Raw genomic sequence first — 23,244 nt, 5'->3', positions numbered from 1 at the left:
ATGCAGCCCCACCCGTAAAGTGCTTTTTTGTTTGTGTAAGAAAAAATCATACTGCCGTCCCATTGCCAAGTTCCGTCTTGACAGACGCAGTGCCAGCGTCTTCCACAACCTGTGGAAGAGGTTTGAAAAGTTTTGCCATCTCTAACGTGAGATCCATAGCTCCATACTGTTCGTCAATCTCTCCAACTGATCCTAATTCTTCTCCTCTGCTCGCGCCATCATTCATCACCCACGCCTTCACCGACTTCAACAATTGCATCACTTGTCCAAGGCGCGCGTCAGGCGTCATTCGAAGATCGGCCGCCTGTGTGTGCTTCAACAGATAGTTGCATAGCCAGTAAAAATGGATACCGTCTCTCGAAAACCCATGTCGCCGAGGATTACTGGATCCTGTGACAGCCGGTGGGAATTGATTGGCCATGTCCGCATCCCAGTTGCTCTTAAATTTGTTCAAGGCGATGGCAAGCGTCTGCAGACTTTGTGGGTCCACGTTGGCTACCGCCCCCTCAACTGGAGTGCCCCGGCCGCTATTGCCGCCAGCTGCAGTCATCCAATCATTGGGAGGTGGTGTGTCAAATTTGGACAGTTGAGCCGCATGGCCGTCGATCTGGGCCCGCCGGATCAGAGCTAAAATGCCGTGGATAAGGACAAACTTTCCATAAAGGTTTGTGCTTCCAGGTTGAATTTGATAAGATGGGTGTAAAAGGGTCTTGAGAGCCCAATCCATTTCCGGTTGCTTTGCTCGTTGAGTGCCGTATGGGTTCTTTTGCCGAGCGACATCTAGCCCATGGAGACCAAGTGCCGAAGCACAGTCCTCAGCCTTATCAGCATCCCAGGCCACATCATCGCAAGGCAAAGGCAAGTGAAGTTCCATGACATCGAACAAAGGTTGAGAGTTGAAATAAAGCCCCATCACCACGTCCATCAAAAAGACACCAAACATCAAGCGACTACTGCGTTCCTGGTCAATCCAAGTGTCCCAGTTCCAGTGTTGGATGCCAAAAGCATTGCGATCGAAATTGATCTGATGCATTGGAGACATGGTAGCAGGGTCACTAGATGGCAGGAAAAGACCCAGTCGGCGCACATTAGCAGCGAGGGCGGGGTAAATTTGTCGTGCGTGTTCCCGCTGCTGCGGGTTCCCGTTCCAAAGTAGCAGTATACATGTTAACAAGACAGCCTGTAGTTTTTCAATGTCAGCCCGGGATGCGTGTCCCGGTTGATTTGTCTGCAGTTCGGCGTTAGACATCATCATCTTGCAATCGCGTTGAAGTGCGACAACAAGAAAGTCCATCATTTCGCGAACATTAGACGCCGTGACATTATCCGAATAACAGGCGCCAATACAACACATGCCTGCAAGTAAGCCAGTATATGCATCCTTGACTTTTAAAGTCGACACGTGAATGAAGGGCATGTGAATGTGAAAGTGGGTGTACTTGTCCAAGAAGTCCTTGACGTTGTCAGGCGAGAAATACAGGTTCATACCTGCGCTCGAGGGATCGATGGCTTGATTAGGAGGATAGAAGAAATTAAGAATCTGATCAGAAAGTATGTTGTATGAAGGATGGTGAGAATGCGTTCCCAAATTCGACAAAAGGGTATCGCTGGCGCTGGCGCCTGTCGTTCCGGGCCCGGAATTAGGTTCGGTTTTGATTCCGATCTGCGTCTGTCCAAGATTAGGATTGAAAGAGTTGTTGTTGTAGGTTTGATGCGCACCAGGCTGGAACATCTGAGACCAATCAAGGCCAGATGGAGGGTTTTGGTTTGAGCCACCGTACATGGGCATTCCGTTCTGAGCGGGAGGCATGCTGTAGCCAGTCATCTGCTGCTGGTTCATGTTGGGATCAGCGCCATAGGGCTGAGAAGCACCCATGACCTGACCGTTCATGTTCCGTCTGTCAGCATTGTTACCGTTGTCGAGACGGCCGAGAGAGCTGGACCGAGAGAGCTGGCTCTGATCTTGGGCCATGTTGTTCATGCCATCCGAGACTGGAACCATGCCAAAGGGGTGAACCATGTTGTCACCGGGAAGGTTGCTCAGCCCATTGAGGTGGTTGAGATCGCCCTCGTGCGCAAGACCTGCAGCCTTTTGAGCCTGTTGGTTCTTCTTGACGTGGGCCTGAGGATGCGACAAGTGGCTAGCTCCAGTGGGGTTGCCACGGCGGATAGAACACTTTTGGAAGTGACGCTTGAGGATATCACTTCGAGAGAAGGTATCGCGGCAAAGAACACACATGTATGGGCGGTCACCGGTGTCTAGAGAGTCATGGTTAGTATCACGGTCAAGCTCAAGAGTTGTTCTACTCACGTCGCAGAAGATGGCGCTTGAGATGCTTGGCATGGAGGTAAGTCTTGGTGCAGTGAGGGCACGGGAATTTGCCATCAGCGTCCTTCACGGGAATCACGGTGTTCTTGGTACCAGTACCAGCAGCAGGGGCAGCAGGTCGTCCAGGAGCGCTAGGGAGGATACCGCGGCGTCCCTGAGAGCCAACAACATGAGTAGGGGGCTCACCCTCGGGCATGACGGATTGAGGCTGCATAAGAGAAGCAGGGCCGTACGGAGAAGAAACACCAGGCTGAGTCATTAGACCACCAGGAGGCATAGGGCGCAACACAGGAGGACCGCGACCACCAGCAGGGGCTGGCGCAATAGGTTGAGGATGAGAGGCAGCAGTGGTCGCCTGGGGCATCATGGCAGCCGAGGTGCCATAGCCCTGGGGAGGAGGGTATTGGTTTGGCGCCATTGAGTAGAGACCAGCTCGGTTCTGAGGCTGCGATGTCTGCTGCTGCTGGTAGCTAGGCATGTTGGAAGCCGAACCAGGCGTGTTGGGAGTGCCTGGGGTTCGCGGCGTGTGAGGGTGGCTCCCGTACATGTTCTGCATCGTGGCGGATGTTGGGGGAGGCTGCAGCGGTGGAAGAGTCTGAGGAAGCGGCGAGCCGGTTTGCAGCTGGTTGGGGGAGATCGCGGTAGGTGAAGGATAAGTCTGACCAGAAGAAGTCGTGTTTATACCATTGGAGGGGTAGTGAGGACCGTCCATGCTACTCTTGTTGAACGCGAAGCTCGTGACAATCGACGTGGTGTTGAAGATACCGCGACGGAAAAAAGTTGCCCGGGGTATAATGGACCTGGTCGGTGGATGACAAGTCCAAGTCGAGTGAGGATTTGCGGAGAAAGGAAGGAAGAGGGGTCCGAGGGAAGGTTTGCAAGACTTGAGAAGGTAAGCAAGATCAATCAAATACGATGCCTTGTAAAGCTCCGCAGAAGAAGTTCCCGGTGGTGGAGGATGAGGCTCGTGGCAGGTCCCTCTTTGAAGGTAGTGCTTTGGAAGAGGGTGCACAGAGTGGAGAACTGGGTCTCCAACCTTTTTAAGTATTATTTTTTTTTTCTTCTCGCGGTCTCCTCTTGACTGGCAAGCTGTCAGGGCAGTCTTTGGGAAAAAAGGTGGGTAGCGCTGTGGTGGGTTCTGTGGGTGGGTGGGTGTGTAAAAGAAGAGGCGCGAGTGAAGGAGGGAAGAAAAAAGAAGTGGGTTGGTGCGGGTGTGGATTAAAAAGAGTGATGCAGTAGCAGCACTAAAGTTTTCCAGAGTTTGTGTTTTTTCTTCTCTTTGGTTTTGCTTAGTGTGCAAACTCAGAAAAGAGGCGAATAAAGGTAAAAGAAATCAAGGTCGGCAGGGCGAGCTGCGGAACTGATAAAATGCCTTGTTCGACACAGTACGTATATTGTAACTGATACTCGCGAGCTCCTGTCGCAATTGGCACACCTTGAGCAAGTCGCAAAGGCAGGACCTGGTAAGCACAGAGAGACAGAGAGGTGGGAAGTGGATATCGTTGGTAAGGGAAGTGGGCCCACAACGAAGCAAAGGAACCACAATCAGAATAGCTGGCGGCTGGGATCTGGAGCAAAGGGCAAAAAAATAGCCCAGAAGGGTCGCGGGTCGCGCTCGTGTTTGATGGGGCCAGACGCCAGACGCGCACAGCGTTAGAGATATCGCGTAAGTCAAGATAGAGTTGTGAAAGTAATTCTGGACGCAGAATCACAAAAATGCCAAGGGAAATTTGGTGATGTTACGAAGAAAGAAGAGAGTGCTTGTGTGAGGAAAGGTTTTTTCTTGGGAGAATGAGGAAAGATGGAAGACGAGAGAACAAGAGGAAGGAAGGAAACTGCTGAGAAATTCACAGGCAGGTGCATGTACCTGCTACCTCTGATCACCTATGAGCGCTGGAATCAGTGGAAGCGCGGGTGCCTACGTCCAACTTACAGGCGGGAAAAGAGAGAGCAACGCAGTGATCGGAGTAAACGCGGAGGTATCAGCTACCGAGGTAAGTGCCAAGCAAGGAAGACGCTTCGACTGGACGCCAGATGTTTGCAGTGTGTAATTTGTTCCTCTTCGAGTTTGGGTGATTCGAATTTTTCTTCGTTTTACTCATTGCACGCCCCTCGTTCCCTTCTAATCTAAATCAAATCGGGTTTACGGCGAGGTTTCTGGCCTGTTCGACTTGGATGTTAGCGCAACTACCATACCATTGCCGCTCTAAGCCGTGAGAATTGGGGTTCGATAATCCAATTCACTTGCCAACACTTTGCGGTGAAATATACTTGCTGGTCACTTACCGACTACTGCCATGTCAGTTCAAAGCCAGGTACCCTCGCCGTATCCACACTTGTTCGATAGAGACATATGTCGCTAGTCATTCAACGAAGACAGACGCCTTGGACAAGACTCGAGCAACGGTTATGTGGTCGGATGGTAATAAATTACAGGCAGAATACATACAGATCCTATCGTGCCTGTGTGTGTATTCACTTTGCCAGTCATCAGGGTAGAAAAGTCTGCTCGGGTCACTTCCTGAAGGTGATTGAACTATGAAATAACAGTACGCCAAATCAGTTCTGGGTTTCGAAGAAAAAATGCACCAGGTGAGGCGCAAACCTGACATGCAAGCCTCGAAACCTTTCAGCGCCTGTGTATGTAGCAGAGGTTTCGCCGTACTATTGAGAAAATTGCGCCGGCCTCACCGTCAGACATCGCCGCAAGCATTAGGTGGTCTGAAATTTGCCTCATTCTACATAAAGACCTTGGGACAGCCATAGAACCGTGCTACCATCTCAGCTAGCATCATTATCATGATACTCCCACTTCTTCTCATGACAAGCTTTACTTGTCACAAAAATACCTGGAGGGCTAGGGTCCTGACGGCATTTGCAACGATGCTACTTGTTTCGCGATCCTGAACACCGACAGGGAAATGCTGATATCAAAAATCAGATCCAGGATGACCTATGCACGACGCGTCCAAAAACTTCAGAAACGGTGCTGTTTACTGGCATTCGCACGGTTGATACTGTACACACGATAGGTCGAAAAGGCAACTTGTTCGCCGGTGGTGGGGCGTCTGCAGGGATACCGGAGGTTGGGTGTTTTGGTAACGGGTACGCATTGTTTTGCGAGCTGGCAATATCGTGCGCCTGCTTGCTGTTTGTACAAGGTACTTGACACTAGTCTTTCGACTCCCGGTGTCGTAGCCGGCCTGTACTGTACACACCCAAGGTCACGATGCTTCACGCCATACCAAGTCCTCACCGCATTACCTCATACACGACTCGGACACCGAGTTCGCGCCGGGATTCGTTGACCTGACGCAGCGTTTTCTCATTTTAATGAATTTTTCCCTGCGTTTTGTCTGATCTTGTGAGCAAATGAATTTACTAGTTCTGGCACTACGGTGTTAGATGGACAGATTTTTTTTCGCGAACGGATATACACGCCTCTATCCGTTCAGTTAACCGTCCGTTTGAAATGACTTTTGTAAGGCAGAGAAGGCTTACCACCAAGGAGTTGAATTTCAAACACAAACTAATTGGCCCACCAATTGAGCAAACAACAACTTATATTGCATTTGTAACACATTTCGGTCCAGGAACGCAGTCATAGTTGACCCCTGAGAGTTAAGGCTGTCTATACTGAATCAGATGTCTGATCATAGTTTCTTTCCAAGGCTGCATCCTATCCGGCTTTCTCTCTACCATATTTAGAGAAACTCTCTATTAAAAAACACCACAACTTTCAAAGTTTGTATTGTGTTGTCAGAAAGGTATTTTGCACTCAAACTTTCAGGGGAGAGCTACGAGAGGTTGGGCAATGACTACTAGTCAACCATGTCTTACTAAAGCAGTTAGATGGTGTATTGGCCAGATGTCTTAGAAATTAAGAAAGGAATGAATCTGCTTTTCAATAAGCCAATGCCACAACACCAGGAAGTTCGCTTTGAAAATGTCACGAACCTCCGACTTGCAAGAGGTGGTGGTTAATAATACCAAGTCAACCGCGAGTTCCAATGGGACACATTCTGTCTTGTGACTCGAGAAGCCAGGATTATGAGATGATATGCAGGATCCACGAGTCAAGCGATAACACAACCCAGTATGGGCGGACAAGGGTTCGAAATAACGCTGCTACGTATGCATCTGAACGCAACTTGGACAGCGCTTGACAACTATGAGTGCATATGCACTGGAAATGCCATTAATACCCTGCGTTTTCATGAAATATGACTCAATCAAAAGTAAAAGAAAGGAGGGATTCGAGTTGAGGAGAAAATGACAATGGACGGTCAAACGGATATTGCAGTTCCTACAGAATATTGCCAAGGCTGTCGAAAAGAGTACAGTGGGGACGAAAAGGATAGAAGACAAGGAGAATTCGCCGAATACAAGGTACTCCCGGGGCATGGAGATAATGGTCCGTCCAAGGAAAGGGAATGTCGGAATCACCTGGTTTAATCAAAGTCGGTCATCGGCACTTAGGAAACTCTTGGCTTGGTATGCGCTCTGTTGTTGTATATTTGCAGCCATTTACCCTGGAAACAAGCTGGTAATTCATGTTGGTAATATTTTAACAACGGGCACAAATCTGGTTGTTGCAGGGTCCTCGATCCCATTGTTAACGCCAACCGTTCATGGCTCCCGCAAGCACAGCGGGTGTTCCCACCAAAGCAGATCTCAGTGGAGCATGGTCCCTTAAGAACCCCTCACCTTCCCGCCATTGCATCTGCTGAAGGACGAGGGTGGCCTGGGTGGGAAGTCAAAGGCTTCGATTCTCGCTCCAGAAGGTTGTGGTGGAGTCCTTTCCGTGAGGAGGCTGACTCCATAGTTGGAGAAAGCATCGTCTTTTTTGAGCCGCTGAAGCTCGTCTATCAAAAACATCAGATTACTTTGCAGCAACGAACGGCTTTTCGGTCACGGGGTCATGTTGAGAACATTATTCACGGTCAAATCTGCTAAACACCTGACCTGACTGCAAAAATACGGTTGCCTAGAAACCCGAACCCGAACCCCTTCCGTGATCGGACGATGACCAGCCAACTCGAAACAAAGAAGGGACTTTGGATACGGCCATAGGGGGCGGGAACACCGAGATACCAGCATCATTCCCGGAAACAATAACAACTAGAAAGCCGTGGAGCTAACTTGGTAAGGCATGGAGGTATCTCAACCCCCGTGTCGTCCCCTTGAGAGTTGAGAAGCTAAAGACAATCTACCCCACCCCTTGCTCGGTGGCGTCGCGTTTCGGGTCATTGAGTCGTGCGAATATTACGCATGTGTGAGATGTAGAAGAAGCAATGACAGGTGGCACGCACAACTTCCAGGCGGTGATTCAACAGGCAAAATACCGTTGTTGTTATCAATCTTGTCGTGTTCTTAGTTGACAGCGTGATGTCCATTGCGACCCGGGCTTCGAGTGAGGATTGCGCAGCGAACTTATCATCCGTGCCTGGTTTTCTACCTGAGTGACACTCAACAGGGTATGTAAACTTTGATTCCAGATCCGGAATGCGCAAGATGACCTGAGTCTCACACAAAGTTTGCACAAGACTCCGGAACTGCGATGACGTTGATTTCGTTGTTTTTTTCGTTTTGTTTTTTCCGAGACTTCACCGACTCGAATCAGATAACAGAACAGCTACCTAGGTATGTACATACTTTTGTGTACATACCGCTGTTTTACTCTAGAGACATACCTCCCAGTCACATCATTGGTGGCTAATGTTTCCACTTAGATATTGTTGACTTGATTTCAATTGCTTATCGACTTGTTCATATACACGCATCAACAACAACGTCTTATGGCTTCAAAGACTTCAACCCTTTGGAAACTACCCAAGGTACATAACATACCTGCACAGATACTGTATTAACACCCCTGCATACTCCGCTGACAAATGGCGTAGTCAGGGCATTCGTACAATTTAGGCATTTTTGTCCGTGTTCAAACAGGCTTGACCGGGTGCCGCCGGCAGAAAGCTAAGATGTCATTACTCGGCCTACCAGGGCTCGCTAGTGAAATGATTACTATCCTCGCCCTTCTCATCTTGCTCAAACAAACAAGTCCGCGCCAGGCAACCTTGGTGGCAAACCCCTGTTCGGACTGTCGGAACTGCTCTATTGGGGTATCCGGCATAATCACAGTGGCCAAGAAATCACTACTGGGGTATGATACTGGCTGGTGCTTTGAACTCCTGAAGAACGAGAGACAATTCTTGAGTAAGCATTGCCTTCGAAACAACCGCTCGGGTTCATTGTGGTTACGGTGTCGCCTCCTCAACACATAAATACAAACATGCAGAGTATGCTTGGATGCACCACACCAAAGAGCCATGTTCGGCAATCGTTGGAGAAGCGGGCCTGGTGGAGAGGCACGAAACTGCCGTTGGTGCTGTGGAAAGCATGTTGAGCCTCAACGCACCAAGCTTCTTCTACTGGGTCCCTTCCCGCACCTTGAAGACCCGTTAGAACCACATTGCTCTGGGCGCGCGATGGTGGGAAGACGCACGTCGTGATGGCTTCATCCCAACGCCACGCATCATAGAAGAGATGGGAAACCTTGTACATGCAGTCAATTCTGTTCCGAATAAGTGTCTGTCCCCGGGTAGGCACCCAACAATTTTGATTTTGAGAGCAATCATTGGTTGCATGTGTTGATCTTGGCTGGTGAAGGATGCACTTTTTTACCACCAGACTGCACGACCATGCTGTACTGTGTCTGCACGAGTCATTAATGTCTAGTCTCGGAGTTTCCAAACTGTTGACATCGTGATGAGCATGAAACAATTCATAATATCCCTCACAACAGTACATACAGGTTAGGATTGTTCAGGCCAAACTAGTGATAAGCCATCAAAAACAGTTTTTCGAGTAAGTGCGGAATTGACAAACGTGCGTTGCCTCGGCGCTTATCAAACCCTTTTTGGAAAGAATATGGCCAATTAAGGGGAGTCGAGCATAATAGTAAAGTTAAGCACCTAAACGACGTCCCAACCACATGATAGTCATTTACGTCACAAACCTTGTCTGCATCTAACAGAGAAACACTGTACTTCTCACATCACAATCACCACCACTATCACCACTACCACCGGTGCAGTTTACGACGAGTGATGGTGCGGAACTTTACCGGATAGGCGTGGCTGGCTGTTGATGGTGTCCGCTCCCACGAGGCACCCCACCAACACTTGGTTATTCCTAGTCAGTTTCTTTACAGTACAACCAGTTTTTAGTGCAAACCGCCATCAAAGACGGATCACTTTAGTATTGTTGTACTGTGCGCTCACTGTAAGGAAAGTAATTTTGCATTGTTGAATCTGGTATCTGTATGGGATCGTGTGTGGCAGGAAACTGGTGAGGTGGCTTTGATATACTGGAAATTCAATCAATCATTGAAAAGCAGTTCCTTCATTGGCAAAGCCTCTCTGAACACCGCAGTTCTCACTATGAAGGAGACATTACAAAATCCCGGGTGTACCCAGTACGAGAAGGATCTGCCTAAGATGTTCTCATCTGTCAACGAGCATGACGATACAAAAGGTGCCGGATCTCGTGAATTACGGCTTACAGGCTGCAGCTTGCATGTTATAGGCTGCAGAACGAACGGAACGGAGGATGCCGCGGCAGTGTAATATTTTATCCAGCTCCACGGGAAGGGGGAAAATAACGACTGACCGACTTCAAAGTTGGTCAACACTGTGAAGTGTCAACTGTCTCGCGACAATTACGGCAGATCATCCCTTGTTAGGCGCCTGGTTGTGCGCGGTGAAGCAGCCAGGGTTGCAATTCGCAATTACCACCCCCGAAAGCTCTTCTGACTTGCATGGTCTTTCTAGCTTGTCCAGCATGACCTCAATCCCTGAATCAGTCATTATGAATTACGAAAGACACCCGACATTCAAGGATTACCGTATGGACCCCCACGCTGCCGAGACACGACTGCAACCCCTTCCTGTCTTTGGTAAAGTACAGTTTTGAGTGCATCGTATCCGAGGTGCTGTCAACCGAACAACACTTGTTGACTGAGTGAGGTGTTTCTTGCGAAGTGAACGAGAAGCTTCTTGGGAGATGCATGTGTGCGTGTCTTTGCAGGAACGCCTGGGACTTGCACACGTGTAATGCCTAAAACGCACCAAACAATGCTGTCACAGTTTAACCGAGGGAGTTATGCCGGGTACAGATCTAACTACCCTGAAGGTAACATCATGAACGCATAGAGCTGATGCTGGCTTGTTCCAAACAATGGTCGTGGTATAGGGTGGTTTCAATGCACTCAGTTCTAACTTGCTAGTTACGTGGTACGCCTCACCTCGCTGTTAGTTAATATGTTTTCAATGGTGCTAGCATTACGCATTGTGCAGGAATCAGATTGTTTTAATTATTTATCTGCACGCACATGATATCAGCGACTCGTTGTTATAACGGTGGGTGCTTGAGATTCCAAACATGTAGTGTTGTGGTAGTATGGAAAGAACCATGATTTAAGCATATTTTACCAACGATCTTCAACCGTGGAGCCTATGATGATAGCATGGAAACTTCAAGCTATGCTCCTGATGATGGATCTATCCCCACGCAACCAGATTGTGGCTCTTTTGGTTGTCCTAGTCAGGAACTGGTAATAACAGCGTTCTTCTAGAAGATGGTGATGAAATGGGGCATCTGGAGAATTCCCCCGCATCATCCACCCCAAAACTTCATGTACTTTGTACCAAACTATCCGTGCTGCAAGTGCCGCTCCTCGAACCCACCGTTGAGATCCATCTCTTGGTAAGGCTCGGTGAAGCTCCAGGTGAGACTCGGTGAGGCAGGATGTGGATTCTGGAGGTGTACACGTGATTGTTTGAGTATCGGCGGAATGTACTACCGGCACCGAAGCTCCGTGAGCTACGCCATCCCAAAATTTGCCAATGAGTGGGATGAATTGAGTAGCGAATAGCCTCGTCCGACCCCCACGACAGGCAATATATTCGCAATGGCATCTCCCAGTACGATACGGCCGTTAGCCGGCCGAATTACTCAGACCTCTTCAACAAGGCTCTCGTCCGCTGTTCCTCGAGCTGCTCGCTTCTCCACGACCGCACCACAATGCAAGCGCAAAACAAAGGATAATAACCCGAAGCGAGGTGTCAGTAGCTTGTACGGTTCCGGACCTCGCGAGCCTTTGTCCATGTCAAACATTCCCCTACCGAAGCCCCGTGACTTCAAGCCCAAGATCGAGGTTGACCCTAACCATGGCCTATGGGGATTCTTCCCGGGACAAGGCAAGCTACTCGCAACGCCCAAGGAAACTGAGGAGCATGGGCGTGCGTGGACTGTCGAGGAATTGAGAAAGAAGTCATGGGAGGATCTACATGCACTGTGGTGGGTATGCTGTAAAGAGAGAAACATGCTTTCTACATCAAGAGCAGAGCTCCTCCGAACCAAGATCGGATTCGGCGAGCGAGAAATCGATAGTCGAGACGAGGAGGTATGACACAACCGCAAAACTGGTTACTGCATGGGAGTAAATACTGATTCAAGGAACCAGGTTATGAAGACACAGCGAGCCATCAAGCATGTATTGACGGAGCGATACTACACTTGGCAAGATGCCGTCGACGTCGCCATGAACGATCCGGAGATCAACTTTGAAAGCAGCGACGGACAGGCCTACACACCATCGGCATATGAGGATGAAACCAACGTTGCCGAGTGGACACAACCAGAGTCAGAGTCAGAGGCAGCCAAGCAGATCGACCCTGCTGCAACAGAGGCACAGGAGGCCAAGATCGAGAAGGAGCTGAAGAAATAATAAGAAACTACCACATGCGACGATATTATGTACTATTTGTGTGAGGGGAGTGAGAAGGTACCTTAGTAGTTTTAACGATGCTCGATAGAGAGAACAGGTGACCTTTTCGTCGTGTACATCTAGGATATGTAAGATACAGTTGACGAAGCAAAAATGTATACGGAAGCATATAAACTCTCAACGATGACTTTCTACTCTGTACGTTAATCTGAATTGGTAACTAACAGAAAAGCCAACCTCCAAGATTAGGGATATAACAATAAACAGTTCAAGAAGTCTGAGCTAGGTAGCATAAACTGACCTAGGTAGCATAAACTGACCTAGTACAGAGTAATTTCGTCTTTTTACTTCTAGCAACCAACGTTTCTTATAAGCCGAGGCCTACGTCGACCTGGAACTTGACTGACTGTTGGTTGTAACGTGTGATCAATATCGACATTGAAATATAGAAATTCCAGACATGAGACGTTTAGCCTTACACGTCACTACCTGTAATGAATGAGCTTTGCTACCATGTAAGTCAGCTCCTTGTCACATTACGAAGGGGGTTCGCTCCACAGCATGAACAATCTGGAAGGAAAGGAGAAGAAGCGGCAGGAGGACCCTGTACGCTGGGCTAATAATGTAGTCCTAATTACACGATAATGATACTGGGGTCATTGCTGGGTCTCTTATATTGAGCCGATTGCTAAGCTAGATTTGAACTTGGACAGTCGATCAGATCAAGCGAGGAGGAAATATAGGGGTCAGGGACGGCAGATGATGAGCGTACAGTAGCCACAAAAATATGCTTGTTTGTTCACGATAGTGTAATTTAGCCTCTATAGACGAGATAATGTGAGATTAGATAGTCATGAATTGGGTAAGAGGCTGTATTTGGAGGCGTTATCCGTATTTTACTTGAGGTTCGGTGAGCGAGTGCCAAAATGTTAGTCTCCACACTGGACATGGACTTAACTTAACTTACTGTAGCTGGACCCCGCCACCGCAACTGCATCACCTCGAGCTTCCCATCCCATCCATTTATCCTATTCCGCTTCTTTCCTTCCATTCCCTCTACCTAAAACTTCATCGATTATCAACACCACAGATTAGCCATCATGGATGAAATTGCCCCCGAATATGACGTTGTCGTGCTGGGTACTGGTATGTCTTTTCTCCCCCGCCTCTTTCTGCCAGCAGTTCGGATCCCCGCATCAGAAAGCTTCCACTCGACGCTGGCAGTTGCAGTCTAGATCTTGTGTCATGATGTCTAATACTGACGATTTCTAGGTTTGACCGAGTGTATTCTTTCTGGGTAAGACATTTGACGTCTAATTCCGTTCATCCTTGACCGCTTTGTCCTGTCGCAAACATGTTCCAGACTGGCGCAAGCTGCTAGGCGGCGATGCTTGATATAAAGGCGGTCGGCTGATGGTGCTTCAACAGTGTTCTGAGTGTCAAGGGCAAGAAGGTCCTACACATCGACCGAAACGACCACTATGGCGGGTAAGTAAATACCATTACTCTTTAAACCACCAAAAACTAATCGTTCTCCAGAGAGGCCGCTTCCGTGAACCTTGAGACTGTACGCAACTCCTACTCAGATCTGAAACCGACCTGCTCCCCCTGAACCGAACCATCGTCTCTAACATAGACTGCAGCTGTTCAAGAAGTACGGAAACTTCCGTGAGGGTGAGGAGCCCTGGAAGCAATATGGCCGCCTCAACGACTGGAACATCGACCTCGTTCCCAAGTTCCTCATGTCCTCGGGCGAGTTGACCAACATTCTCGTCTCTACCGATGTTACACGATACCTCGAGTTCAAGCAAGTCGCCGGCAGTTACGTCCAGCAGGGTGCCTCCAACAAGGCCACCGTCGCCAAGGTTCCCTCTGATGCCGCTGAGGCATTGCGATCCCCCCTTATGGGACTCTTCGAGAAGCGACGCATGAAGTCCTTCATCGAGTGGGTTGGCAGCTTCGACCCCAAGGATCCTAGCACACACAAGGGTTAGTATTCCGAATGTGACAGCAAGGAGGACTTGCGAAACAGACATGGTCACTTTGCTAACTTGTGCTCTTTTACTTAGGCCTTGACATGAACAACTGCACAATGAAGGACGTCTATGACAAGTTCGGCCTTGAGACAACCACCAAGGACTTCATCGGCCACGCTATGGCTCTCTACCTTACTGACGACTACATTACCACCCCAGGCCAGGCTCCTGAGGCCATTGAGCGCATCCGCCTCTACGGAAACTCTGTTGCTCGATACGGAAAGTCTCCTTACATCTACCCTCTCTACGGTCTTGGCGAGCTTCCCCAGGGTTTCGCCCGCCTGTCTGCCATTTACGGTGGCACTTACATGCTCAACACCAACATCGACGAGGTTCAGTACGATGGTGACAAGGCTGTTGGCATCAAGGCCACTATGACTGGCGTCGAAGAGATGAAGTTCGAGACCAAGGCCAAGATGATCCTCGGTGACCCCTCCTACTTCCCCAACAAGGCCAAGGTTATTGGCCACGTTCTCCGAGCTATCTGCATCCTGAAGCACCCTCTTGCTGGTACAAATGATGCCGACTCCGCCCAGCTTATCATTCCCCAATCTCAAGTTGGCCGAAAGAACGGTAAATACCACCAGTCTACGTTGAATTTGCCCACTGACTAACGACTCCAGACATCTACATTGCCTGTGTTTCTTCCGCTCATAACGTCTGCCCTAAGGGCTACTGGATCGCTATCGTCTCAACCATTGCCGAGACCACAGCCAACCACCACGTCGAGCTCCAGGCTGGTCTGGACCGCATCGGCAAGATTGAGGAGCAATTCATGGTGCGACCCTCTCTGGCTGACGAAAACAAACTAAACAATGAATGCTGACATGTTACAGGGCCCTCCTATCCCCATTTACGAGCCTCTTGAGGATGGTTCCAAGGACAACATCTTCATCTCCAAGAGCTACGATGCTACTAGCCACTTCGAGACAACCACAGACGACGTCAAGGATATCTACCGCCGCGCCACTGGCGAGGAGCTCAAAGTCGAGGGGTTGAGGGAAGGTATCCAGGTTGCTGAGGAGCAGTAAGAGTCTCACGACCAGTAAACAGGATAAAGAGGAATAAGGTCACACCACTGCAGCAGAGCCAGTAGGGTCGGAGGATTGTTTTGATATTTTTTGATTGACCAATTGTTACCGTTCTGTTCAGAACAGTGGCCTAAAGGATGGTGCGTCTTGGGCACAATCTTATTATACCTCTTTCGATAGCATCTCACACGAACACTCAAATGAATATCGTTGAATCTGTATCCTGATGATGAGAACATCAAGTTTGGTTGGTTGAGACCTTTGAAGTTTCATAAATCATGATCTGTTAAAAAGGAAGAAAAAAATCTGGCAGCCCCCTTTCTAGTACTTTTTAAGAAGGCGCCGTGATATCTACTATCTAGCTCAACTCGGACAGAGATTCTCCAAGCAACGAACGACCGACACGACACGTAAAGTTTGTTGTTTCTTGTCGAGCATGTACGTACGCACGCAGTGACGGAACCACAGTTCATTTTTCCCATGCGCCCTAACTCCCTGGCAAACCGAACAGCCCGCGAACCCGCAAAATTATGCCGGAAAAGAGACAAAGACAACCAAGTATGGAAGAAAGGGAAGCCCAGTGCTGGCTCTCTACCTGTGGTTTGTCTTGCCAATGCCACGCTTGCCAACGACCTGGAAGATATTGTGTTAGTTACGGTTTTGGTTTGGAAAGAGGCTAGTGTGTGTAAACTTACCAAGTGCTTGGTGATGGATGCAGTTGTGTGTCGATCTCCTTCTCCCTGTCGGGCCATGCGGTTCATGCGCTTCTGGTTGAGCTTGGCAATGCGGTCGGCCTTGGATCGGAGAACCTCGTCTGGGACACCGTCGTCGCGACGGCTGGCTGTAGGAGCACGGCTGGCGGGTCGGCTCATAGAACGCATGCGCTCGCGGGGAGTGCTGGTGTGTCCGTCGACGTCCATGGAGTCGGGGTCGGCGGTGCCCATGCGAGACCTGGAGCGGGCGCGGCCTCGGGACCTCTCGCGAGCACGGTCGGCGATGTCGGTGGTGTCGACACCGAGCTGGTCGAGGGCATCCTCGAACTCGGAAAGAGGCTTCTTCATGGACTTGCGGGGGATGATAGCCTGGTTCTTGAGACGCTTCTTCATACGGGCCTCGTTGCGGATGAGCTGCTGCTTCTCGCGTATCAGCTCAGCCTTGCGCAGAACCTCGGCCTCCTCGTCATCCTCAATATCCTCATCAGACTCATAGAAGCCCTCAGCTTCGAGCTTCTCCTCCTCTTCCTCGAGAGCCTGGAGCTTGGCCTCGATATCCGGATCTATGAAATCGTAGACGTTCTTTCCGTCGTAAATCTCGGGAATCTTGTCGTACTTCCACTCAGGGTTGGCGAGCATGTAGTCGGCCTTCATATCAACGTTGAACACACCAGCACCACCGTTCTCATCCTGCTCATCCCTGGCGGTTCTCCGTCGTTCAGGGTCTTCCTTATCGTACTTCTTGCGGTCCTTAATACCCTCGGGAATGAACGTCTCGAGAGTCTGGCCACCCATGGGCTGGGCGACGTGAATACGAGACATGACATCGGCCAGACGGCCACCAATAGCACCGCTGGTGTTGGTACCAGCCTTGAGCTTTTGGTTGACACGCTCGGCGATCAAGCGCTCGCAAGCAGCGTTCTTGACCTCCTGGACACCCTCCTGGGTGTTGCAAGATAATTGAAGGAGCTCGACCTCACCAGACTTGAGGATCCCCTGGAGCTCTTCCTGAACTGAAGGCTCGAGGTCCTCAGGTCGGGTAACGTCAATCTTGTTAATGACAACAAAGACAAGCTTGTTGGAGAAGAGAGGCTTGATGCTCTTGAAGAGAGCAATCTGGGCGCTAACGGTGTAGCCACACTGCTCGGAAAGATCCATAAAGTAAAGAATTGCAGAACGGAGATGCGCAATCGCTGTAATACTCTGCATCTCAATGGTGTTCATCTCCTCGAGAGGGTGGTCCAGAATACCGGGGGTATCGATGGCCTGGAAGCGGAGGTACTTGTAGTCGAAGTGACCGACAAACAGACTCTTTGTGGTGAAAGCATAAGGCTGGACATCAACATCGGCGCGAGTAATGCTCTTGAGGAAACTGGACTTTCCAACGTTGGGGTAACCGCAAATAAGCAGTGTTCGGGTGTTGGGGTCGATCGCGGGCAGACGACCGAGATGCTGGCGGACCTGGTCGAGGTACATGAGGGGATCCTTGAGTCGCTTAATGAGAGTGGCCATGCGACCAAGGGCAGCCTTCTTCAGCTGCTTGCACTGGAACAGCGACTGGCCGTACTTGAGAAGACGAACATAATCGCGGGAGATGGTCTCGATCAAGTGCTTGGCAGTTGACATCTGACCGAGGGCGATTCTGAAATGGTCGGCATCGTAGAGCGTGTTGAGAAGATCCTTGTGGAACGGGTGGATGTCCTGAAGACGAGGGAAACTCTCAAGGATGGCGCCAAACTTCTCAGAAAAGGTCTCCTGGGTGAACTTGACCTTTCGGGTGTAGAAGCCTGCAGAGAGCGGATATGTTAGTGATCTATTGCGGGTGTAATTATTGGTGGCGATGGAGACATACCTCGAATACGGCTGATTTTGAAACCGGCTCGAATTTGGGTCGGAAGTTTGCGCTGAGTTCTGCTCAGAACGATATCGAGAAACTCCTGCTGAGTAGGGACCGGCGGGATGTCTTTCCAGGTCGTCTTCATCTTGGGCGATCTGGTTGTTTTGGATATGGAATTGTCCTAGGGATTTTTTCCACAAGGAAGGAAAGAAAAATTGAGGCAGACGGAGGAGAAGGTCGCTCGTCGCTCGAAGAGGTGGTATCAGAGATGGCAAAATTCAGTTGGACAAATATTTTTTTCTGGTGGGTCATGGCGGTCAGTCTTATCGATAAAACAAGTCACTTTTTGTGTGGAGGAAATTTCGGTTCGTGAAGATTTAGATGTGATATTTGAGACTTGATAATTGATGGATTAAAGAATGATTCGTGGATACTCGAGAGACGGTATCATCGTACAGACTCATAAAAACCAATCTTTACAGTCAATATAAACACTTAAATTAAACTGCTAAACATCTCATCATTCCAGAGTCTTCTTAAATGGTACTTTTTATCTGGATCTCACCCCCACCTCAACCCCGCTGTCATACATTGAGCCATAGAAGGGTCCAAGGCCAAAGCCAATTCCGGCTCCGGCTCAACACCACTGACTGATTTGAGCTGCAGGAGGGGATCGCAAACTTTGCTTCAGAAATATTCATCTCGTCTAAACAACCACTTTTGGTCTTGATCAATAAGTAACCATGTCACAACTCGCTCCCTACAAGCAAGAATTCTTGCAGGCCGCCATCGCTGGCGAGATCCTCAAGTTCGGCAGCTTCGAGCTCAAGTCAAAGCGCATCTCGCCCTACTTCTTCAACGCCGGCCTCTTTCACACTGCCCGTCTTGCCGGCGCTATCGCTACAGCCTTTGCCAAGTCTATCTCTGAGGCCCAGAAGGAGAACGGTCTTGATTTCGATATCATCTTTGGCCCCGCTTACAAGGGAATTCCTTTGGCCTCTTCCATCGTTGTTAAGCTGGGCGAGATTGCCCCCGAAAACCTTGACAGTGTGTCTTACTCCTTTGATCGCAAGGAGGCTAAGGACCACGGCGAGGGAGGCAACATTGTTGGCGCACCTCTCAAGGGCAAGAAGATTCTTATCGTCGACGATGTCATTACTGCTGGTACCGCTAAGCGAGAGGCTATCGACAAGATCCGAAAGGAGGGTGGTATCGTTGTTGGCATCGTCGTTGCTCTCGACCGCATGGAGAAGCTCCCTGCTACCGATGGTGACGAGGCCAAGCCTGGCCCCAGCGCCATTGGCGAGTTGAGGAAGGAGTTTGACATTCCCATCTTCGCTATCTTGACCCTTGACGATATTATCGCTGGCATGAAGAGCTTTGCGTCTGAGGAGGACATCAAGCGAACTGAGGAGTACCGCCTCAAGTACAAGGCCAGTGACTAAACGAAAAACACCATGTACTGGGAAATAAAAGAATAAGGTTATTATATCGACAAAAGGACACTGGATAGATGGGATGGGAATATTAAAAAAAATGGAATTCAATGCGCTAATGCGGTTTTTGTAGACCAGCTATCTCATTATTGCAGATGATACGGCTCTTTTGGTGATATCTTATGTGCGAAAAATGAAGCAAATACATTAAGATTCTTGGTACAGCAGAGTCATTTGTACAACTCAAAACGCCTGCAACAAGCCTACCGAAACATATCATGATGGCTTCTTGGGCTTAGTATCCTTGGAATCTTCCTTGTTCTTTCGCGTAGGCTCCTCTTTGGTCTTTCTCTTGGGACCGCGCAATTCGAGCACCTGGGGATGGGTCAGTAATTATTAACTGGTGTTCTCGAGATATCAACTTACCATGGCATGATAGCCTTGGCCGGGAAGGGCTTCTGTGCTGGGGCCAAGGTCTTTAAATGCGAAACACTTGTAGAATTGGATGGCGTACTGTGTGCATATTAGTATCATAAACCTTTGATGTAATCGTAATTGTATAATAACTTACTGGCTGACAAATGATTGCAACTCGGTCAGCCACACCAGACTCATTCATGAGCTCCAGATACGACTTCATCACTGTTTTACCAATACCAACGCCCTGGACCTCTGGGCACACGATAAATGAGTGGAGACAAATCGTCCTTCCCGAGGATTGGTGGCCCAGGGGAGACCCTTTGCAAACCTTTGAATCCCGCCAGTTCTCAGGCATGGCCATGTCCGCGTCAGTAATGACTGGGTTAGTTCCAAGTGTAGCGAGAACGTGCGCAAACATGACATGCTTGGCCCCGTCGCAGCGACCACCCTCGACTGGCCGACTGTGCTGCATCGTTGAAAGAGATATTTTCTTCACGTCGGCTGGTCTGACGGTGTTGAACAGGCCATAGCAAGTTCCATTTCGGATGCGATACTCAATCTGTCCACATTGGTTAGCAAGCAGGGTCTGGCCGCATTTTGGGTCTTCAAGCGGCCTCTCAGAACGGCCGCTTGAGAATTCCATAACTGACCTTCTCGCGTGGGGATCTATAGGCTTCTGAGAGTGCGACATCTTCAAGAGTGACACATGTATCGATGTCATTCTCGGTCAGGGGCTGAAGCATGGGTGCCCAATGAAACGGAATAACCTTCTTCAGTAGGCTAGCTTCTGAGTTTCTCTTCTGGATTCTCATTGTAGAAAAGTTTCTTTTGGTGTTGACCATATCATCATCAGCGTCTCCATCGGTGATGGCGCCATCGTCTTCGTCTTCCTTCTTCTCCTTAGAATCGGTGAGGACGCCAGAGAAGATGATATCTCTGGCGGCAGAGGCGAATTCGTTCTTCACTTCCATTCTTCCCATAGGGGGATTGAGATTTGACTGGTGTTGTTGAGATGTAAAGCGTTGGGATGATTCTGATGTGATGATAGTGAACAGAGGTACTACCTCAGTATAAGTCGGCTCCAGGAATAGAGAGCTGCTGCGGGGTGGAATTTATGGACCGTTTTCGAGAATTGAGAGCTGATGCAGAAGACGTGAAGTTTTGATCAATGATATGAGTCTGTGCCGAGCCTGACTTGGCGAAAACGAAGCCAATTGAACGATATGAAGTGGTTCGATGAGAGTAATTGGAGAAGTTCGCCCGTGCACTTCTGGAGTTGAGTGCAAACGTTTAGAGAGTGGCGTTTTGGTGGTTGAATGAGTTTTGTGCCTTGGATAAGCCCGGCCACGATCAGATGTTTGCTCTGATTTTTTTCTGAGTTACTGAATCACAGAACTCGACTCGTTTGACAGTGAATGAAACGTCATGGGACAAAAAAAGATTCCTGTTTGCTCATTCAATTCTGGTGGACCCACGAATGCCGAGCTGATCGGATGATGCAGGCCGGCGCCGTAATGTAATGGGGCCAGTGGGTAACGGTTTATAGGCAATAGGGATTACAAGTGGACAATGTTGAGAAAGTGAGGCTATATGTTTGAGAATTCGTGATAGTCAATGTCACATCTCAGCATGTTTGGGATGAGAGGAAGAGTGTATCGTCGTTGAACTGCGACTCGTCTTGTCTCGTTTCGTCTCATATATCCTCTCCCCTTCTGGTCAAGATGGGTTTATGAGCGGGGAGAGCTTGTTCCGGCTCCATCGCCAGTGGCAGTTTAGGTCTGGCACATGACATACCAAGTCGCGTGACCTCGACACAGGCAAAAGGCACGGCAGTTTGTAGATTATTTCAGGAGAGCAACGAAAAATAAAAGATATCGAGAATGAATGCAGTAGGTGTTGTGGGTTAATAAAAGATCCTATAAGTTGTCTAGGGTAGATGGTACGAATGGGCTAGTTTGGTTGGTAAGGTCCTGCGTTGCTCTATTTGTTAACGAGACCAGTCTTATGCTGTTGGTAGTTGACGTTGCATTGGGACAACGGTCAAAGTACCTTGAAAACAGTATGATCTTGTTCTCTTACCTTTTGAAGCCTTATGAACAGTTGGCTCCAATTCCCCATTTCCCTTCCAACCCTCCCGCAATAAAATTGTTCGATATTTATGACAAGCCGGACAGGAAACGTAATGTAGTAAAGGTTGCTAAACCCAGTCGACGGGAAGCCGGAACACAACCATAGCTTGCATATCCGATCAAGGATGTCGCTATGTGGCCATGTAAAACGCTGCAGGAGATCATTCTGTGCCTCCCGGCACTCCCTGTTGAAGTAACCCAGGCGATCAGCAGTTGGGGGTCCCTGAGCGGCAGCAACCGCCGCATACGATCTCAAGTCTTTAGACCCTGCTGCAGAATGCCAATATTATTGTTGGGAACCTTGTTGGAATACAACTCGCTCGATGGTTTGGAGGCATGTAAATCAACGGTCAACTTGTATGTTGGCTGAGGGTTGGTACCATGCAGCAAGTCTGTTTTGAAAATTGATTCGTTACATTCTGCTCGATATGCTTACCATTATTGGACCTGTAAGAACAAGGACTGTATGCCAACTCCATAGCATTCCGACCCCTTTGTCTGCCTGCATCAAGAACGGCGATTCGTCACCATCGCAGCGCCTGCCTGCCTGCCTCCGGAACATACACAGTAAGCATCCGTATGTTTCCGTCGGCTTCTGATAATTGCCTTGTCCTTGTCCTTGCCCTTGGCTGAGAGCGTGCGTACATACACTCGTGCCTAGCGGTACATAGAGCAATACAACATAAACTTGTACTTTGGCTGACTAAGAAAGGAAAATAGGCAGCAATGACCACAATAATCTTGCTTGATGGCTAGGTAGATAGGAAGATGATAAGTGTTGGTGGGTTGTGGAAGCAAACTTGGTTAACAAGTTTGTTTGCACCCCCAAAGTCCAATGAAGCTCCATTACATTTACAGCTGTAGGGCAGAATGGAGGGGTGGAGAGGATGATGTAAGTCAAAAACTGAATGAGACGGGATGAACTGTGCAACCCGGCCACCTCGATAAGTAGTAGGTACCTAGCGAGATAAGTCATTGAATTTTGCAATGCTCAGGACAAGCCAATTTGGTATTTCTTGTGCTTCGTGATCATGGCAAATGGGCAGTTTTCCCATATCATAGGTATCTGATAGATCATCAAACTGTATCGTCACCGCTCTAATGGAACCTTCAAACCTAAGTCGAAGACATCCATAGGTAGAATGGAAGCAAAGTTGCCCCTCCCAAAACCAAAACAGCCCAGCCTACACTAGACGCGGAAGCGGCCCCTCATAATAGCTCCAGCCAGTGACTACCGCCGAAGCTCATGTGTACCTAGGAAGGTAGGTCATGGATGTAAATGCACCTGCACCTACCTTAGTACACTACACTGCTCTACTTGCATCTATCTCCATCCATCTTCCCCTCCGATCTTTTTTTCTGCCTACCTACAACCTTGCATTGGATCCACGATTCTTTTCTCTTACAAGCCCTGTCTCATATTGACGCAAGATTTGTGATTCATCCAAATTCTTTTCACTAAGCTGAGCTTCCACAAACTTAGGTGCACTTGAGTTTAACCTTGCTGGAGCTGTTGTTGGATT

The 23,244-nt window shown here is 49.0% G+C and overlaps 6 protein-coding genes across 6 annotated transcripts; 3 read left to right on the top strand and 3 right to left on the bottom strand.

Annotated features, from left to right (window-relative positions):
- Window positions 1–46: 46 nt before the first annotated feature.
- On the bottom strand, window positions 47–3,041 carry FSST1_011821 (transcription factor domain-containing protein; the record flags this gene model as incomplete). The annotated part of the gene is made up of 2 exons (XM_083223746.1): window positions 47–2,259; window positions 2,312–3,041. The coding sequence occupies 2 exons, from the start codon at window positions 3,039–3,041 to the stop codon at window positions 47–49; spliced, it is 2,943 nt and encodes a 980-aa protein (XP_083081517.1).
- An 8,259-nt stretch (window positions 3,042–11,300) lies between these two features.
- FSST1_011820 (mitochondrial 54S ribosomal protein uL29m) lies at window positions 11,301–12,119 on the top strand (the record flags this gene model as incomplete). The annotated part of the gene is made up of 2 exons (XM_083234988.1): window positions 11,301–11,795; window positions 11,856–12,119. 2 exons carry the CDS (start codon window positions 11,301–11,303, stop codon window positions 12,117–12,119), a joined length of 759 nt encoding a protein of 252 aa, XP_083081516.1.
- Window positions 12,120–13,219: 1,100 nt separating this feature from the next.
- On the top strand, window positions 13,220–15,186 carry FSST1_011819 (GDP dissociation inhibitor; the record flags this gene model as incomplete). Its single annotated transcript, XM_083234987.1, has 8 exons — window positions 13,220–13,265; window positions 13,392–13,416; window positions 13,548–13,607; window positions 13,659–13,686; window positions 13,763–14,108; window positions 14,189–14,728; window positions 14,779–14,933; window positions 14,992–15,186. The coding sequence occupies 8 exons, from the start codon at window positions 13,220–13,222 to the stop codon at window positions 15,184–15,186; spliced, it is 1,395 nt and encodes a 464-aa protein (XP_083081515.1).
- Window positions 15,187–15,777: 591 nt separating this feature from the next.
- FSST1_011818 (protein NOG1) lies at window positions 15,778–17,881 on the bottom strand (the record flags this gene model as incomplete). Its single annotated transcript, XM_083234986.1, has 3 exons — window positions 15,778–15,819; window positions 15,882–17,686; window positions 17,752–17,881. The coding sequence occupies 3 exons, from the start codon at window positions 17,879–17,881 to the stop codon at window positions 15,778–15,780; spliced, it is 1,977 nt and encodes a 658-aa protein (XP_083081514.1).
- Window positions 17,882–18,479: 598 nt separating this feature from the next.
- FSST1_011817 (orotate phosphoribosyltransferase URA5) lies at window positions 18,480–19,181 on the top strand (the record flags this gene model as incomplete). Its single annotated transcript, XM_083234985.1, has 1 exon — window positions 18,480–19,181. The coding sequence occupies one exon, from the start codon at window positions 18,480–18,482 to the stop codon at window positions 19,179–19,181; it is 702 nt and encodes a 233-aa protein (XP_083081513.1).
- Window positions 19,182–19,448: 267 nt separating this feature from the next.
- Window positions 19,449–20,572, bottom strand: FSST1_011816 (uncharacterized protein; the record flags this gene model as incomplete). Its single annotated transcript, XM_083234984.1, has 4 exons — window positions 19,449–19,547; window positions 19,599–19,685; window positions 19,744–20,151; window positions 20,243–20,572. The coding sequence occupies 4 exons, from the start codon at window positions 20,570–20,572 to the stop codon at window positions 19,449–19,451; spliced, it is 924 nt and encodes a 307-aa protein (XP_083081512.1).
- Window positions 20,573–23,244: the final 2,672 nt, after the last annotated feature.

This window comes from Fusarium sambucinum, chromosome III (genome assembly GCF_050947815.1).
Source record: "Fusarium sambucinum isolate potato_lamoka chromosome III, whole genome shotgun sequence".
In the NCBI taxonomy this organism is placed as follows: Eukaryota; Fungi; Ascomycota; class Sordariomycetes; order Hypocreales; family Nectriaceae; genus Fusarium; species Fusarium sambucinum.
The sequence above is the reverse complement of the archived record's forward strand: the minus strand, read 5'-3'. Positions and strand labels throughout refer to the sequence as shown.